Raw genomic sequence first — 17,922 nt, 5'->3', positions numbered from 1 at the left:
ATTCAATCCCTGGTCAGGGAACTAGATCCTACATGCATGCCACAACTCAGAGTCTGCAGGCCGCAACTAAGAAGTCCGCATGCCGCAACAATAAATAAATAAATAAACAAACAAACCCATCAAAGGATAAATATAATGTCAGGTAGTGCTAAGTGCTATTAACAGATGTAGAGCAGAGTAAGAGTTGGAGAGTGACTGGGGCTCCTTTAGATTCATTGGTCAGAGATCTTTCTGAAGTGGCATTAGATCAGAAAGTATTGGATGAAGTAACTAGTATGATATTTTATACAAGCATATGGATAGAAAAATACCAAAGTTCTGTAGTCCCCTTCTTAGTGAATATTACCAGCGGCTCTCTTGTCACCCAGACAAAACCAGCAAAACATCCTATCCTAGAATTCTCCCTTACTCCCCATACCCAGTTAATCATCACAATTTTGCCACCTATATACTTATAAATTTCTTTTCTACTTGCCACTGTCTTCTCTTAGGCCCTTGTCACTTTTTGTTCTTTTTCACTGTTTGAAAAGATATCTTAGTTCAATTATTTGTAATAAATAATGCACAATTAAATTATATAATGCATGAGAGCTAACTTGGTGGGGCTTCCACGGGCCAAATGGGGACAATGTGAGCATGAAAATAAATGTTGATATTAATGGATGATCAGGTAGAAATCCATGAGTTCACACTGATATAAATAAAAGATTTTTTAAAAATGAGAAAGGAGAAAACATCTTCCTTATAGTAGAATTGCAGCTGATAACTGTGGAAAGAATGATGGAATTAGAAAAATCACAGTTAGGTAGCCACTATAACAAAAACTGATTCGGCCAAAGAATCGTCAATGGCTGCTAAAACTGGGTGAAACGATCATGATAAATGGGTTATGTACACAGTTTCGAAGTACCAGACTACACAACTGTAATTACTTCTTAATTACAAAGGGAAAAACAGAACTGTATAGTGGAGAAGCCCGTCAGACACTGCATTAACCGTGAAGGGAACATCACCAGTAATAGGACACATGGACATCATGTGCCTCCATAGGATGCACTGAGGACAGAACAGTACTTCTCTGGTATTTTTCCCCAAAATGCATAATCTAGATCTAAATATCAGGAAACAACAGAGTTACCAAATTCAGGGGCATTCTTTAAAATAATTGTCCTGTACTCTTTAAAAATATCAAGGTCATGAAAGAAGAAAGACTGAGAAAAAACTTTGGACTACAGAAGACTAAGGTGACATGATAACCAGATTCATTTGTAATCCTGAATTGTATCCTGGACCAGAAAACAATTTTTTCCTTTTGATATTAGTTGGACAGTTGATGAAATTTGAGTGTCTGTAGATTATAGTACTGTAAAAATGTTAATTCCTGATTTTGATAATTGTATTGTGGATATAGAAGTAAATGTCCTTGTCTTTTAAGAAATACACACTGAAGTGTTTAGGGGTAAAGGGATATCATGTCCAAAGAAAATTGCAACTAGAGCCTCTTCCAGATGCTTTTTTATGGATAGAGGTCACATGACAATCTACCAGTTGTCTGACAGAGTATCCATAATAACCAGGAACCCGTGTCCCCTGCATCGGCAGGCGGACTCTCAACAACTGTGCCACCAGGGAAGCCCTATTTATTTTTTTAAAGATGCAGTTTTTTTATTTTATTTAATTTATTTATTTATTTATATTTTTGGCTGTGTTGGGTCTTCGTTTCTGTGCATGGGCTTTCTCTAGTTGCAGCAAGCGGGGGCCACTCTTCATCGCGGTGCATGGGCCTCTCACTGTCGCGGCCTCTCGTGTTGCGGAGCACAGGCTCCAGACGCGCAGGCTCAGTAGTTGTGGCTCATGGGCCTAGTTGCTCCGCGGCATGTGGGATCTTCCCAGACCAGGGCTCGAACCCGTGTCCCCTGCATTGGCAGGCAGATTCTCAACCACTGCGCCACCAGGGAAGCCCTGGAAGCTATTATTGAGTGGACACTCTGCCAGACAACCTGTAGGTTACCATTTGAGTTACACTATTTATAAAAAACAACCTAGAAGAGAACCTAGGAAATATAGGGAGATTACAAAATAACCACAGAATACAGTTTAGACAAGCTAGTAGAGTATTTAAGCAGATAAGGTTAACTGAAATTCTTTGAAGGGTAGTTTGTGTAAGGTAAAATCATGCCTAACTCACCTTTAGAATGCCTGAGTGAGATATTTCAGTATGAGTACTTGGGGAAATCAGTAGATGCAGTTTATTTTGATTTTTCACAAACTTTTGATAAAGGTTCACATCTAAGACACACATTGGAGTGGGGATGTGAAATGTCAAAGGAAGGGCTGAGGTGTATAAGAGAAAAAGTAGTAAGAAAAGAAGTAATGGTAAGAACTAAATTAGGGATGGGATGCCTTGCATGGTAAGGACTTGGGATTTTATTGTGTTGCCTTTGGAGGGTTTTGAGAATGTCATCTGATTTATAGCTATAAAGGATCTGGTTGCTGTGAGAATAATAATAATAATAGCAGTAATAGTGCTAAGTGTTTAATCTAGAATAAATGTTGAAGGTAGAGGGAACAGAAATTTACTGGTGATTTGCTGTGTGGTGTGAGACAGAGTCAAGGGTGACTTAAAAGTGTTTGGCTTGAGCCACTGAATGAATACATTCCTACTTCTCTCCCTGCCTTATTGTCTGTCCCGGGAGGGCGTATTTAATGGAGGTTATATTCGTATGGCTGGAAGATTCCTTAGGTTATTGCAGTCATTCTGGAAAGATAAAACGGTCCTGAACCTGGGCAGAGCTATACGTATGGAGAAGTATTCAGAGGGCACGGACTTAAGAGACATTTAGGAAGTAAAAATAACTACTTAGGAAAACAGTTTTGGGTATTTTAATAAAATTGAAGATAATGAAGTCGTTTTTCCCAATAACTCCACCTATTGATATGTACCCTCGGACAAGGGTTGTCTGAGGCCTGTTTTTATATAGTTCCAGAGCTAAGAATATTTCTTTTATTAATACATTTTTGAAGGATTTAAAAACGGGAATGCGTGGGTTGGATATGTTACAAAGACCATTTATGGCTCTCAAGTCCTAAAATATTTACTGTCTGTCCCTCACAGTATAAGTTTGCCAACCATGGTGTAGATCAGTGGTTTTTAAAGTGTCGTTCCTAGAGCAGCAGTAGCAGCAGCATCTGGGAACTTGTTAGAAATGCGAATTCTCAGGCCTCAACATAGACTTGCTGAATCAGAAACCCTGGGAGGGGGCCCAGCATTGTGTTTTAACAAGCTCTCCTGGTGATTCTGATGCATGTTAATTTCTGAGAATCACTGCTCCAGAGAAATTTTTGTACTTGGTGAGGAATAACAGCATTGTGCATAAGAGCTTCACAGTGGAAACAGTAGAAATGTCAATCAACAGAAGAGATAAGTAAGTTGTGCCAATTAATACAAGGAGAGTATTCCATAGCATGGATTGTAAAGGCAGACTGCTTGTGTTTGAATCCCAGCTCCAACGGAGTAGTAGCTGTGTGACCTTGGGCAAGTTAACTCGACCTCTCTAAGCCTTAGTTTCCTCCTGTGTAAAATTAGCATAAAAATCGTAACTACTTTATAGGGTTATTGTGAGGATTAAACAATTAAAACAGATGAGTGGCTGGCACATAAGTATTAGATTTGAAGGGCAGTTTTCATGTAATGTATTATGATACTTTAAAGAAAAACATGTCAAAGTTCATTTCATAAGAGTGATAGTCTGCCCATATATTTTGTATATAACAACGTGATTAAGCAGCATAAGTTAATAGTAGTGTAGATTTTGGAGGTTCAAATGTTGCACTGCCCCGTAAACCTCAGTTTTCACACGTGAAAAATACTTTAAAGTTAGTTACTCTGAAAGAATTGTTAAGAAAACTGGTGAAATGTATATGCCTGAGTTTTGTTTCTTCTGTGGGCATTTCCTTTCCTAATTGCCTTTTATTCCTTTCACCATTTCCTCAGCCCTTCCTTCCAAAATTCCTCAGCTGTCTTGATAGTCTCTGAGAAACACTGCCAGAACTAAGGTGCAAAGTGGCTTCCTTGACTGTAAGAAGATGTGGCTTTTTCCATGAATCAAGGTCATGAGAGTCAGTGTCTAGTGTTTTCCCAGCTATGCCCCTGCGGCCAAGTCTGGGCCTAGATCTAGGACAGGTCTGTAATCCTGATATCTCCTGGGATTTCAGCTTTTAGCTGCTTTAGCATGTAAAATGCTTAGTATGTATTTAGCAACGCCTAACGCTAAACAACACACAAAGAAACAGAACTGTTTTTTCTGTCTGTGGAGACCACGTCCTATTTTTCTACATCCCAGTACTTAGCACCCAGTAGGCCCCATAATATAGCGTTGAACGATTTTGAACTTCTCGGTGGAGCTTAAAAACCTCCATTTCCTAGGCTGAGTTTAGGGTGCAAGCAGCTGAAACCAATGGCTGCATTTTTACTCTCGTCTAGAGCAGCAACCTGCAGACACCTAGTTCAGAGAGAAAAAAAATCACTAAAATTCCCTTCCTCTTAATAACATAAAAGGACCAGAAAAATCAGTCCCCAGAAGACAACGCAGAAGGCACAGCGCTGCAGCGACCCGGCTCCTGTTAGGGTGCGCTCTCGAAGGGCGAAGAGGCCGGATCCTTGGGGCAGGAGAAAGGCAGCCTTCTTGTGACGTCAAATCAGCGGACTCTCGCCCCGGCTTCACGCCGGTTCCGGTTCCCCGGCTTTCCGGGCGCGAGAGTACGTGAGCGCGGCGGCGTTCTGCGCGTGCTCCGCAGAGAGACGCGAGAAGGTTGGGTCCAGCTCTTGGAGGAGATGCGTGATTGGCTGAAGCCGTGCTGGGGGGTCCCCCAGCCCTTTCGGCAGGGGTAAAACAATAAGAGGGGGCGGTGGCAAAGGGGGCGGGACGTCCGTGTTCCTTGTCGTTCGCCGCAGTGCCTGGCGCCCGGGAAGAGGTGGTTGTAAGGGGAACCAGCTCGTGCCTCTCCGGTTCCGAGGTCTGAGGTTTGTCGGAGGAGGGAGAGGGCGGCGAGCGACAAGAATCTGCTGCAGCCGGTCCTCGGCGACTTTCCCGCTGACCTCCGCGCGACGTACCCGCCGCCGCTGTTGGTTGGAGGTGTGTATGGGGGCCGGGAAGGGCGGTCGGTCTGGTGGTCGGAAGGGGACATTCCAGTCGCGCGCCGCGGCTCGAGGCAACGTCCAGTGAATGAGCTCCGGTGTCGGAGGTGTAGCTGCAGAGAGAGACATTGTTCTTGCCGGCTGCCTACGCTGCTGTGTGTGCGAGAGAGAAGCCGAGCTTTTTCCTCAGGTGAGGGATGGGAGACCGTGGGGGGGGAGGTGACCGGCGCGCGTCGTGCGGACGGAGGGCTCCGAGGGCACAGGTGGGGCCGGTGTTTGTTGGAGATGAGGTGGCGAGCTAGGAAAGGGGACGCAGTTGCTCCCAAAGGCGCGCTGATGGAGGCTTCGGACGGGACGTGGGGGAGTGGGCTTGCCCGATAGGATGTTTCGGGTGCGGAGCCCACCAGCCTCGTCCCAGACTCTTGCGGCTCTTATTCCCGGTTCCTTGGCAGTGGGGAGGCCGCCGCCGCCCCGCCCGTGGGGGAGGGGAAAAGAGGCTGTATCGGCGGAGGCAGAAGCGACGCAGATGCGAAAGTAGCGGCCTCCGGGCACCATTTCGGTGCACGGAAACAGAATCCGGCTCTGAAGGCAGCCTTCGCTTTGCTTACCCAGTACCTGGTGTTCAGCGGTCCTTGACCCTCCCCCCGCGGGTTTATCCCGAAGGAGCTGGGAAACCCGGGCTGTATATAACGTACGCCTTCTCCGTGCCCTTTTTATGTAGGCGATCTCTTGCTGACCCAGGAATAGAAGAGATGTTTGAGTGCTTTGAGGAATGGGTTTCTTCCTCTTCCCCCATGTCTTCTTGGGGAGGGTGGGAAGGATAGTCAAGGAGAGGAACATAGCATCCGTATATTGTGTTAATATTGTTAGTTGAATCTGATCGAATTTTACCTGCCTCTCCAAAGGCAGATTTCTTAAGATGGCCCTGTGCCGCTTTGGGGCGAGTATAGATATGCATCTGCAATTTTCCGCATAGATCAATTTTTTCCCTCCAATGTATGCCTACTTTCTTAACAGTTTTTTTTTTTTTTTTTTTTTTTGGAGGGGCAGTACCTTTGCTCTCTTAAAAATCAAGCACCAGCAAAAACCCACAGAACCCACGTGCACCGAAGCTGGAATAATAGCAAAGTTGTGCCCTTCCCCCCCCCCACATGATTGTTGTGATAATAACTTGTGTTGAAATACTGGTTTTAACACCTGGTGCTAGTCTTCCAAATGTTAGCATTGCATGTACCTGGATCTGTGAATCATTAACTGCAGTTAGGCGACCCCGTATGCTACAGGGGGAGAAGATGGGAATTCCTTGTCCGGCTCCATATTTGGCAGTTAATATATAGCCTTAGGCATGTGGACAGTTTCTAAACAGTTGACCCTATTGGTATCCAGTGGTCCTTTTGATGTCCAAAATCCTGATCTCAAAAAATAGACGGTATGATTAGTTTCAAATTCTTAGTACTGAATTATGTGTTGTTTCTTAATCTTCCTATTTTCTTAAATATTTAGGATTATTCATGTGTATCCTTGTGTTATGATTTAATCACTAGAGGCTGTTTAATTCTGAAAGGTTGTCCACGAATTAGAGGGAGGATAAGGACCTCAAATGGATTGTTTACTATTTAAGAACTGTTATGGTTCAGGTTGCCGAATATTCAGGGGTTGAAATGTTTGTCAGTGGTGAACAAGCAGCAAGAGGAAAGAACCAGAATGCTTGTGGGGTGGATGGGGATCAAAAATGGAAGGAGAAGAAAATAAGTCTTTAATAATTTGATACTCGTATTGAGTGAGTGTTTAGTTAGTAGGTGAGCAGTTGAGTTGTTAGCAGACAGCTCTTGAGTTTGAATAGGATTGGCACTCTTGGTAGTAGGATATATTTATTATCCATATTTCATTTATGAGAGATCAAAAATGAAAATCTCCGTATCAGTTACTGAAAATCTATAAATACCCATAGTGTCTTTAGGTTAACAGTTTCCTTGTCCTGAAGAATTACTGCTGTTTGCCTGTTATCAGGATTTTCTAGGTTGCTTTAAATAAGACTTTCCCACATATTTTATACGAGTGCGTATGGAGATGAGGAATGACCCCTTTTCAAGGCTGGTTTTGATAGTTACGAATTAGGTTGTTTCTGAACTTAAATTCGGTAGAATTTAATTGACAAACTTGACTTAACTCTCCACTGGGAAACATTTAAGGGCTGACAGAACAAACAAGTTCTATCTCCCAGAACTCTGGACTGGCTTCAGAAACAATAGAATCAGTTTCTTGACTGCTGTTTCTCAGCGTACTTTTAACTTAATTTCCAGATATTTTACCCTATGTTGATACACTATTGTAGTATGCTAGGATGACTGTTTTGGATTTCCTGTTATGTTACTGTTTTCTGCTTTTTGGCTCCTCCCTACAGTATCAAATAAGCTAAGTTAGACTTTAAATTTTTTTTATATTCTTGCATCCCTGATGGTTCTTCATAAGCGGTGGTTGTTAAGCAGGTGTAATGAAAACATCACTAAAGGGAGGAGACATGATTTCAAATCCTCTCTCTCATAACTATAACTGAGGGACCTTGAACTCCTTTCCTTAGGCTCTGAAAACATCACGGTTTCCTTTTCTGTAAATGAAGCTAATATCGTATCTATTTCACGGAGGTAAAGGAATGTGTAGTTACTTGTTAAACCTTAAAGCATAATATAAATACACGCTTTAATTTTTGTGGGGCTGCGTTTCCATTTCTTTAATGCTTGGTCACTTTTAATAGCTTCTGAACTTCAAAACTTGCCTCCTTACCTTTGGGGCCTGAGGAGAGAAAACATCCACAGCTACCTTTTATTTCTGTGACTGGTGCTTAGATCTTGTTTGTGATGCTTTCCTTCTGCGGTGTGCCACAACAAATTGAAGGTTGCTCTTCTAAATAGATACACATTGCTCTTTTTAAAAAAATTTATTTTTGGCTGCATTGGGTCTTCGTTGCTGTGCGCGGCCTTTCTCTAGTTGTGGTGAGTGGGGCTTACTCTTCGTTGCGGTGCGCGGGCTTCTCCTTGCGGTGGCTTCTCTTGCTGCAGAGCACGGGCTCTAGGTGCACGGGCTTAGTTGCTCTGCGGCATGTGGGATCTTCCCGGACCAGGGCTCGAACCCGTGTCCTCTGCATTGGCAGGTGGATTCTTTTTTTTTTTTTTTTTAGTTTTTGGCTGCACCCCATGGCATGTGGGATCTTAGTTCCCCGACCAGGGATCTAATCCAGGCCTCCTGCATTGGAAGGCAGTCTTAACCACTGGACCTCCGGGGAAGTCCCAATAGGCAGATTCTTAACCACTGTGCCACCAGGGAAGCCCTGCATTGCTCTTTCAATTGGTAAAGTCATTCTAAACAAAGACCATCTGGAATTTCCAAAGGTTTCAATTTTAATATGAGGTTAGCTGTCAGAAATGGATCTTACAGTCCATGGTTCAGTGAGAATGGGCCTGGGCCTGACTAGTGTGAGACCAGCCATGAGTGAGGGGCTCTAGAGAGAAAGGGGTGGGTAAGTATCCAATAGTAGAGACAAGTTGTGTCCTAGCATAGACATAGCCTTTGGTAACATAGTTTCTGGTAAGATAACTGCATCCTGTTACTAGGATCTTACTCTTTTTATAGAAAGCAAGATAAAGTACAACATCTAACTGTACAGTACTGAAAAAATTTTTTGTTGACTTTTTTCTGTTTTTCAAACTGTCATTTTCTTTTGGTTTCTTGACTTTTTTTTTTTAAGACAACATGGTATCTCAACTTCTCAGCAGTTTTCATTTTGCACGTTTTTTTTTTCCAGTTATTAAAATAGCCACCAAATTGTGACATGAAATTTCATGTAAGTAATTTGCAATAAGTGAAATCCTACTCACCTCCCCCCCAGGTGCTTGAGACAAAGATACTGCAGTTCTCATCACTCGTTATAGATGTCGGTCAGAACATTCCAGGCTCCTCAAAGAGTGAATTTTTGATTGTGCATTTTGATGCTTATATATAGTGGTGGTGGTTGCAGCCAGGTGTTTAGGGTTAACAGTTTAGTATAACTAGAGTTTATGATCCTATGTAGATATATCTATTTTATTTCTTAATATAGAATGGAGGTGCCATTTCAGAGATTCCTAAGATTAAAAAGAATTAACGGAATACAAAATTACTTCACTTGGATAACCTTCTCTTTTGTATTGTAATCTGCTCTGATAATTATTTTGCAGTAGTAGATCTAAGGAATTAATTTCATTTTCTTGTTCAAGTGCAAACATTGCCTTCATATTATTGAAATCATATCTTAGTTGCAAATTTTATACTGCTTTTTTTCTATGGTTTTATAGTCTTTGACAGTATTTTAATGATTGCATATGAACTGATGTTTCACAGTTGGGGTTCAGTGTATTGTATTTTTGTTTGTAAGACCGTTACTTTTTTGTTTTTAAGACCGTTAATTTAATATTAGGTTATCAGAAAAAAATAGTGCTATATCAGGTAAGCATATCAAATGTTTTTTAAATTACCTCTTGGAAACAACAAAATTTGAGAGTGCACCTTAGAATCTAGGCAGTAAGTTTTTGTTTCTCTGTGTAGCTGCTGATTTTAAATTCCAGCATGGTATCTTTATCACTGTTCCTCCCATCTCCACCTCCTCAATTTTATTTTCAATTAGTTGGTAGTATTTAAGCACACTCAGACTTTAACCATAAATTGTCACTAATGTTGTAGGCATAATGTCAGATTACTTTTTTGCTTTGCTTGTAGTGCTAAATGAATTTTCACACTTTCGACCTTTATTCTAGAGCCATGTTTTCTGACTAATAACATGTATCTGTTAGATGGTTATCAGAAAGTAAATGAAAAATTTAAAGTGTTTTTTAAAATCACAAAGTACATATATACTCTTTGTAGTATTCAGACAGTATAGTAAATAGTTTACCAGTGGTGGTCTGAATTGGTATGTAGTTTTTTTTTTTCCCTAGACCCACAACACATATTATCTTGTATATTTCTTTTTGTATCATGCCTTTTTTCCAAAGATGGGATTTGTAGCATTCTACAATTTGGTTATTAACTTTTGTGGAGAGTACTTTTTGTCTATTTTTATAACTTTCCTATTATCTTTGTGCAATTGTGCATGTATTTCTTTGTAGTGTGTCTTAGAAGTGGGATTACTGGTTATATGTGTTCATTTTAAATTAATTTTATTAAAACTGCAAAATTACATCTCCAAAAGGTTGTAACTATATTTCCACCAACACTGTATTTGAAAGAGCCTTTTTCCCCCACCCCTTTAACAGTACTTGATATTATCAGTCATTTTCATTTTTGTTAATATAATAGATGAAAGACTGAATAAACTGCGTTTTTTGAACTGTTGGATATTGTCAATTTCAGGGTTACCTTACAAATAAGTGCTTGGTATGTGGTAGATTCTCCATAAATGTTTGTGAAATGATTAATATAAAGCATAATTGTATTGCTAAATTTTTTAAATTGAGGGATAAGTTACAATCAGTAAAAACTGGTCTTTTCATGTGTTCAGTTGTATGATTTTGGATAGACATACACAGTCATGAAACCACCACTACAATCAAGATATATTTCTTTCCCTTCTGTCTCTAGCCCCTGATCTGATTTAGCCCTATAATTTTCATTTTTGTAGACTGACATATCAGTAGAATCATATAGCATTAACTTTATCTTTAGGTAATATTTTGGAAACTCATTCATGTTGTTGCATATATCAATAAGTTCTTTTTATTGCCAAGTATTTGATTATTTGGATTTACCACAGTTTGTTCATTCACTTGGCTAATGGTCATTTTGTTGTTTCCAGGTTTTGAGTGTTTATTAATAAAGCTGCTGCAAACAACATACAGGTCTCTGTGTGGACATGTACTTCATGTCTTTTGGATAAATGTGTAGGAGTGGGATTGCTGGGTAATATGAGACATGTACGTTTAATTTTGTGAGAAACTGCCATACTGTTTTCCAAGGTGACTATACCATTTCTTTGTTCCTGCCAACTTTTCCCATCCTTGCAGGCACTTACTATTTTTAGATTTTAATGCTAGCCATTAAAGGTATTTAGTGGTATGTCATCATGGTTTTAATTTGTAATTTTGAATGATTATTGATTTCATGTTTATTTGCCATCTGTATATCTTGATGTGGACTGTATATTCAGATCTTTTGCCCATTTAAAATTGGATTTCTTATTATTAAGTTAGGAGAGGCTTGTCTTCTGGGAATAAATCCTTTATTAGATATGTATTCTACAAATATTTTCTTTCATACTGTGGCTTGTCTTTTCATTTTCTTGATGACTTTGAACAGACGTTTTACATTTGATGTAAGCCCAATTTGTCAGTTTTCTAAATTTTTTTCTTTTTGTGTCTTATCTAAAATCTTTACTTAACCTAAGGTTATTAAGGTTTTTTCCTGTCCTTTTTCCTAGAAGCCTAGAGTTAGGTTTTACATGTAGGTCCGTGGTCCATTTCAGGGTAATTTTTGTACATGGTACAAAGTATGAGTCAAACTTCCTTTTGTTTTAACATGTAGACATCAAGTTGTTCCAAAATCGTTTTGCTGAAAAGAGAATTACTTTGGTACCTTTGAAAATAAATTGACTATATTGTGTGGGTCTACTGTAATGCTAAATTTTTTAGATTTATCTCTAAAAGTTCTTAGAATTACTTGTGCTAAAGCTGCTTTACTTGTTTTGTTTGGACCTTTAGTTAATCTCAAAACTCTTAACTTCATATTGCAGTAGTAGTATGTGTACACGTAAATGAATGTGTACACGTATATACATTTACATATAAATAAGAACTAGAGTATAGAAGACTGACTTTAAAAATATTTTGGAATTACATGATTAATGATTTTTTTATTCATTAGCATTCCCCCATATAAGCTTTCTTTCCCTTTCAGTTTTATTGAGATAAAATTGACATAGCACTATATAAGTTTGTGTACAGCATGATGATTTGACATACATCGTGAAATGATTATCGCATAAGTTTTGAACACCATCCTCTCAGATACAAAATTAAAGAAATAGAAAAAATTTTTGTGATGAGAACTCTTTGGATTTACTTTCTTAACAACTTTACATATGTAACATACAGCAGTGTTAATTATATTTTATCATGTTGTACATTACATCTTTTGTAGGAGGTTTATTCATTAACTATTGAAATACCTTTGTAGTTTGGTAGGCTACTTCTCTTAAGAGGTCTTTTTTTTTTTTTTTTTTTTTTAATGGCTCCACCACATGGAATGCTGGATCTTAGTTTCCCAACCAGGGATCGAACCCGTGCCCCCCCTGTAGTGGAAGTGCAGAGTCCTAATCACTGGATCATCAGGGACTTCCCTTAAGAGGTCTTTAGCATCACAGATTTGTTCAACAAATTTTTTAATCCTTTTATGTACAAAGTAATGGTAGATGCTGCAAAGACCGTCTCTTGAGCATCTCCTGGAAGCATAACACTGCTAGGCTTATGCTCAACATTAACTTAAAGGAGACTTCCAAACAGGAGAGGGTTGTGCCTATGCACAGGCACACATATTACTAGGACTAAATGTGTTAATAAAAGAGCCAAAGAAGATATATGTAGTACTGAGAGAAGAAATGATTAATCCAGCCTGAGGGACCTAGCTAAGAAAGCCAGGTAGGGTTGGAATAGGATCTTGAGTAGGCTTTTGAAAAGCGCATGAAGGAGCAATTTGTGGTTTTGAGGAGACAGTCATCTCCTAAAAATTCTTTTCTCTTTTAGCTCTGGCTTGAAATACTCACTTCCTCATTTTCTACATGTCAGATTTCTACTCCTGTTGCAGTGCAAGTGGTACATTCTTTGTGGTAGGGCTGTAGCATTTATCATATTAGATAATTGTGTTTAGGAATTCTGTCTCCCAAGCAGCAGATCAAGTCTGACATGTTCACCTTTGTTTTTCCATGCATAGAATCTGGCATATATATAGAAGGTATTCAGTAAATCTTGAATGAATTTGTGTTATCCCACCTATTTACCCAGCCTGTGTTGAATGAAGTAAGACAATGGCCTAGAGTAATGATGGTAAGTGGTATAATATTCTTAGAGCGTAGAATTTGTTTAGAGAGGTGAGAAGTGTAATGAAAGATAAATTTGAAACGTTGGTTAGGGCCTTGTGTGTCAGACTGGATTTCAGTGGAAGGCCTTATTATACTTCAAACTGAATGCAGGTGTTTGGATTTTACTGGATACAGTGTATGCTACACATGATACAGAAGTTTGGAAGACTTTTGAGGAAGAACTGAAAGGGTCTGAATTCAATGGGAACAGACAGGATGGGACAAATTCCAAGAAATTTTTGAGTTGTCTAGATTTTGCAGTTTGAAGCTTAAAGAGGGAAAGTCACTTAGAACTAAGCTTGCAAACAAGATGGTGGCACCATTAGCAGAAATAAGGAAACTGCTTTCTCTTTATAGGGGAGGGTGCATATATTGGGTTACCTATGAGTTCATACGTGGGTACTCAGCAAGGGGTTAAAAATGTCAAATTTGAGTTCATGGCAGAGACTACATATAAATTTAGGTATATCTGAGAGCTGAAGCCATTTGACAATCTGAAATTGCCACATTAGAAGACAGACCTTGAGGACTTTTGCATTTTGATGAGAAGGAAAGTTGCCTCATGGTAGAAATCTAGAAACATAGGAGGAGGTGAGCAACAGTGATAGTGTAGACAGGTAGAAGACTGAGGTCATTGGATTTTTGGGAATTGTGACTTTTCAGAGAATTACATTTAAGGGAGAACTTAGATTATAATATTTGAGAGAGGAGTAGAGAAGGGGAAGACTATGATGCACAGTTAGTAATTTAGGTGAGAATATGATTTTTTTTTTTAATTTTAACTTTTGGCTGCATTGGGTCTTTGTTGCAGAGCACGGGCTCTAGGAAGGCGGGCTCAGTATTTGCTGCGGCGCACAGGCTTAGTTACTCTGCGGAATGTGTGATCTTCCCGGCCCAGGGATCAAACCCCTGTCCCCTGCATTGGCAGACAGATTCTTAACCACTGCTCTACCAGGGAAGTCCCCAGAATATGATTAATAAAGTGCCATGACAAAGGCCCAAAGTACTTTGAGAATTCAGGGGAAAGACAATTGTATTCTATTCGGAAATCAGGAAAGATTTTCAGGAGAACAGTATTTTAGCTGGGCCCAAATGAATGCATTTTTTGGACATATTATTTTACTACATTTCTGCTAAATTGTTTAGTCTCTGGAATAAATACCTGCAATGATTGGCTATTCATGAAGTAGCTCTGTTCTGGTTATTCTTGCATTATATTGAAGCTAAATCTACCTTCCTGTAGTTTCCATTCACTGTTGAACCAGTATTTAATTTATGCATATTAGAACAGAACTGTCAGTCCATTTTAGACATTACATTCATATTCATGTAGCCTGAGATTGTTTGTTTTGGGGGGAGCCCCATTATATTAGTGATTTTTAACTAAAGAACAAACAAAAACCCTAAGTGTTTTCCTAAAAACTGAAGCTTTGGTCAAGGAGAAAAGAGAAAGAGGGTGATAACTTTTTTAAAGGATATCTTGAAATTGAGGAAACTTGAGCATGTTGTAGGATATAAAGCACACTGTGACTTTCTTTGCTATCTTGGATTTGTGTTCATAGTGTTACTTTTTCCTCTCCTCCGTTCCCCTCTTAATGGACATAAAGAGGTTCAGAAAAGATGGTGACAGTTGATAATAGAGCAGTTTCCCATGAGAGCTGGAGTAGATGTGCTTCAGAAATTAGTCTAGGCAAATGGAGAGGAGGAAACATTTTAAGAGACAGGAATGAGGGGCTTCCCTGGTGACGCAGTGGTTAAGAATCCGCCTGCCAATGCAGGGGACACGGGTTCGAGCCCTGGCCCAGGAAGATCCCACATGTCGTGGAGAAGCTAAGTCCGTGCACCACAACTACTGATCCTGCGCTGTAGAGCCCACAAGCCACAACTACTGAGCCCGCAAGCCACAACTACTGAAGCCTGTGCGCCTAGGGCCAGTGCTCCGCATGAAGAGAAGCCACCACAGTGAGAAGCTCTCTCACCGCAACTAGAGAAAGCCCGCGCACAGCAACGAAGACCCAACAACCATAAGTAAACAAATTTATTTAAAAAGAGAGACAGGAATAAAAGGATATTGATTAAGATACACAGGAATTACGGGCAGAGTTAGTGAATGACCTCTGAAGTAGTTGAAGCTCTGTAAATAGTAAGGAAAGTCAGATGTAATCATGTTGGTATCTCGATGAATAGATAGGATTGATATTGCTTTTAACTGACAGGAAAAGAGTACATTTTACATTGTACATCCCAGTATGACAGCAGTCTCCACATATTCAGGTGTTTTGTGGGAAAGCGGGGCTTAATACATGGAATTTCACTTTCTATAAAAAGGTGTTAAATGATAATTGCTCTTTCTTTGAAGGTGCTAGAGGCCAATAGTCTCTGAAGATTCTTTTTGTACATAAGTATCCTTAAATCTTGGCTATCTTTGTTGAACTGCATAGTCTTGTAGGCTTGACCAGAGATCGCTTCTCCATTTGTGAATTAAGAAATAAGATCCAAAAAGGTCATGACTTTTTCATGGCCTTAGATAGTTAAAACCTTTCCTACTTTCATGTTCAGAGGGGTGTGTGTGTATTTATATATCTCTGTATATATATATACACACACACATATATATAGAAGGACCCAAATCCCAGAAATTGCTTACCTATGCCTTGGGTTCTTTGCTGTGAATAAATTTCCCTCCTCCAGGGGAGAACACTGGAAGATGGCAATTGTTTCTGTAGAATACATAAATTAACCTGTTGTAAAAAGTAGGTAAGTCAGTGAGGTTGCTTTTTTCCCCTTCTATACTTTTACTTTCTGGTTGATGGAGTTCACTTCCATCAGTCGATTATATTTTAGCCTTCTAAATTGAGTCACTAAATCAGTTAAACAAGTAACTGATCTGTGAGTTACATTTAAGTCAGTGCAGTTAACTGAAACACCATCCTCTAAGTAACCTCTTCATTTCATTTTATCATTCCCTGGGAGAGCATCCCCGTAACAAGTGTACTCTGCATAGCCTCTTATGTATAGCTATTTGTTTAAGCATTTGCCAGATTAGCACTGCCTTATCTTGTTCACCATTTGAAGTTCACTTTTCAGGTTAACCTTTTTTGAATAAATAATAATTTATTGACTTAATCAAGTAAAAGTTACCTCCACTGCCCATCTCCTTTGCCTGTGTCTCTGATCTAAATTGATATCATGGCCTTATGGCCATCAACCTTAGTGACTGTATAGGTAGTGGGCAATGTGAAGCCTCTCCCGAACTTTGTTACAGTAACTCTAGTGTATTTTGACCTTTCTCTGACATTGATATGTGTAATTGGTACCTTTTTTTTTTCACTTTGGTTATATGTAGGTGACAAAAATGGTAGGTGAATATGTACTTTATAAATGTGATGGGAAATTGGGGTAAATAACAAAGTCTCACTGTAGAAAATCTGGAAATTGGGCAAAAAAAGAAGGAAGTACAAGAATCTCCAAACCCAGAAACAATCCCTAATAGTATTTTTGTCATTAACCATTTGAACAGAATTATTTTGTACATAATTATTTTATTCAGAGGGTAAGTTAGTATCTTCCCACAGCTTAAATCAGTTGTTATAGTATTTAAATGTGTAAAATTTCCACATTTTTGTTATTTTATAAAATTTGACTAGGTGAGTCTACTGTTCTTAAGCCTTCCCCATCATTCAAAATAAAAATACTGTTTTTTTGCTTCATTACTTTTTTAAATTAAAAAAAATATTTATAAATTTATTTATTTACTTTTGGCTGTGTTGGGTCTTCGTTGCTGTGCGTGGGCAGGCTTTCTCTAGTTGCAGTGATCGGGGGCTACCCTTCGTTGCGGTGCACGGGCTTCTCATTTCAGTGGCTTCTGTTGCAGAGCGCGGGCTTCAGGAGTTGCAGCTCACGGGCTCTAGAGTGCAGGCTCAGTAGTTGTGGCACATAGGCTTAGTTGCTCCGCGGCATGTGGCATCTTCCCGGGCCAGGGCTGGAACCTGTGTCCCCTGCATTGGCAGGTAGATTTCTTAACCACTGTGCCACCAGGGAAGTCCCCTGCTTCATTACTTTAAATGTAGCAAATGAGAGTTCTTTTTGTTTTTTAATAATTTATTTATTTTTGGCTGCGTTGGGTCTTCGTTGCTGCGCACGGGCTTTCTCTAGTTTGCGGCATGTGAGCTTGTCAGTCAGTGGCTTCTCTTGTTGCGGAGCACAGGCTCTAGGCACGTGGGCTTCAGTAGTTGCCCCTCATGGGTTCTAGGGTGCAGGCTCAGTAGTTGTGGCGCACAGGCTTAGTTGCTCTGAGGCATGTGGGATCTTCCTGGACCAGGGCTCGAACCTGTGTCCCCTGCTTTGGCAGGTGGATTCTTAACCACTGTGCCACCAAGGAAGTCCTGAGAGTCCTTTTATGCATTAGAATTTGTTCATCTATTTGGAGGTTTTTCGGTTTGGGGGAGACTAATGGCACCTGAAATGACAGTATCTGATTCTACTTTGTGGATTAACTTTTTTTTTTTTTTAAATGAGTTGGTTTGATTGTAGATGGTACAGAATTCAAGGTAGAACAAAGGTTGAAGAGCAGACTGGCAGGATTCTGGGATGGGTTTACTTTGACCTCACAGCTAAGGTAGAAGTGGCTAAGGATGAACTGAAGAGATGAGCCACTGTATGAACATTTAAGGAAAAAAAT

The 17,922-nt window shown here is 39.8% G+C and overlaps 1 protein-coding gene across 4 annotated transcripts in view; it reads left to right on the top strand.

Moving 5' to 3' along the window:
• The window catches only part of G3BP2 (G3BP stress granule assembly factor 2), a 76,472-nt gene that overhangs the window by 41,116 nt on the left and 17,434 nt on the right, over positions 1–17,922 (top strand). Inside the window, exon 1 of one of the 4 annotated variants that reach the window (XM_082838249.1) lies at positions 4,966–5,135. The exons of 1 other annotated variant lie outside the window; for it this stretch is intronic. Coding sequence is in view for 2 of the 3 variants with exons in the window: in XM_082838246.1 (XP_082694372.1) it covers positions 11,074–11,082 (9 nt within the window). In the remaining variant the exon portion in view is untranslated. Of the gene's footprint in view, positions 1–4,965; positions 5,136–11,004; positions 11,083–17,922 lie in introns of those variants that run through there. 2 more of the 4 variants (XM_082838246.1, XM_082838248.1) reach the window with 2 other exon arrangements.

Source organism: Leucopleurus acutus (genome assembly GCF_964270905.1).
Source record: "Leucopleurus acutus genome assembly, chromosome: 4".
Classification (NCBI taxonomy): Eukaryota; Metazoa; Chordata; class Mammalia; order Artiodactyla; family Delphinidae; genus Leucopleurus; species Leucopleurus acutus.
Note: the sequence above shows the minus strand (reverse complement) of the source record. Positions and strands in the feature narration are given on the sequence as shown.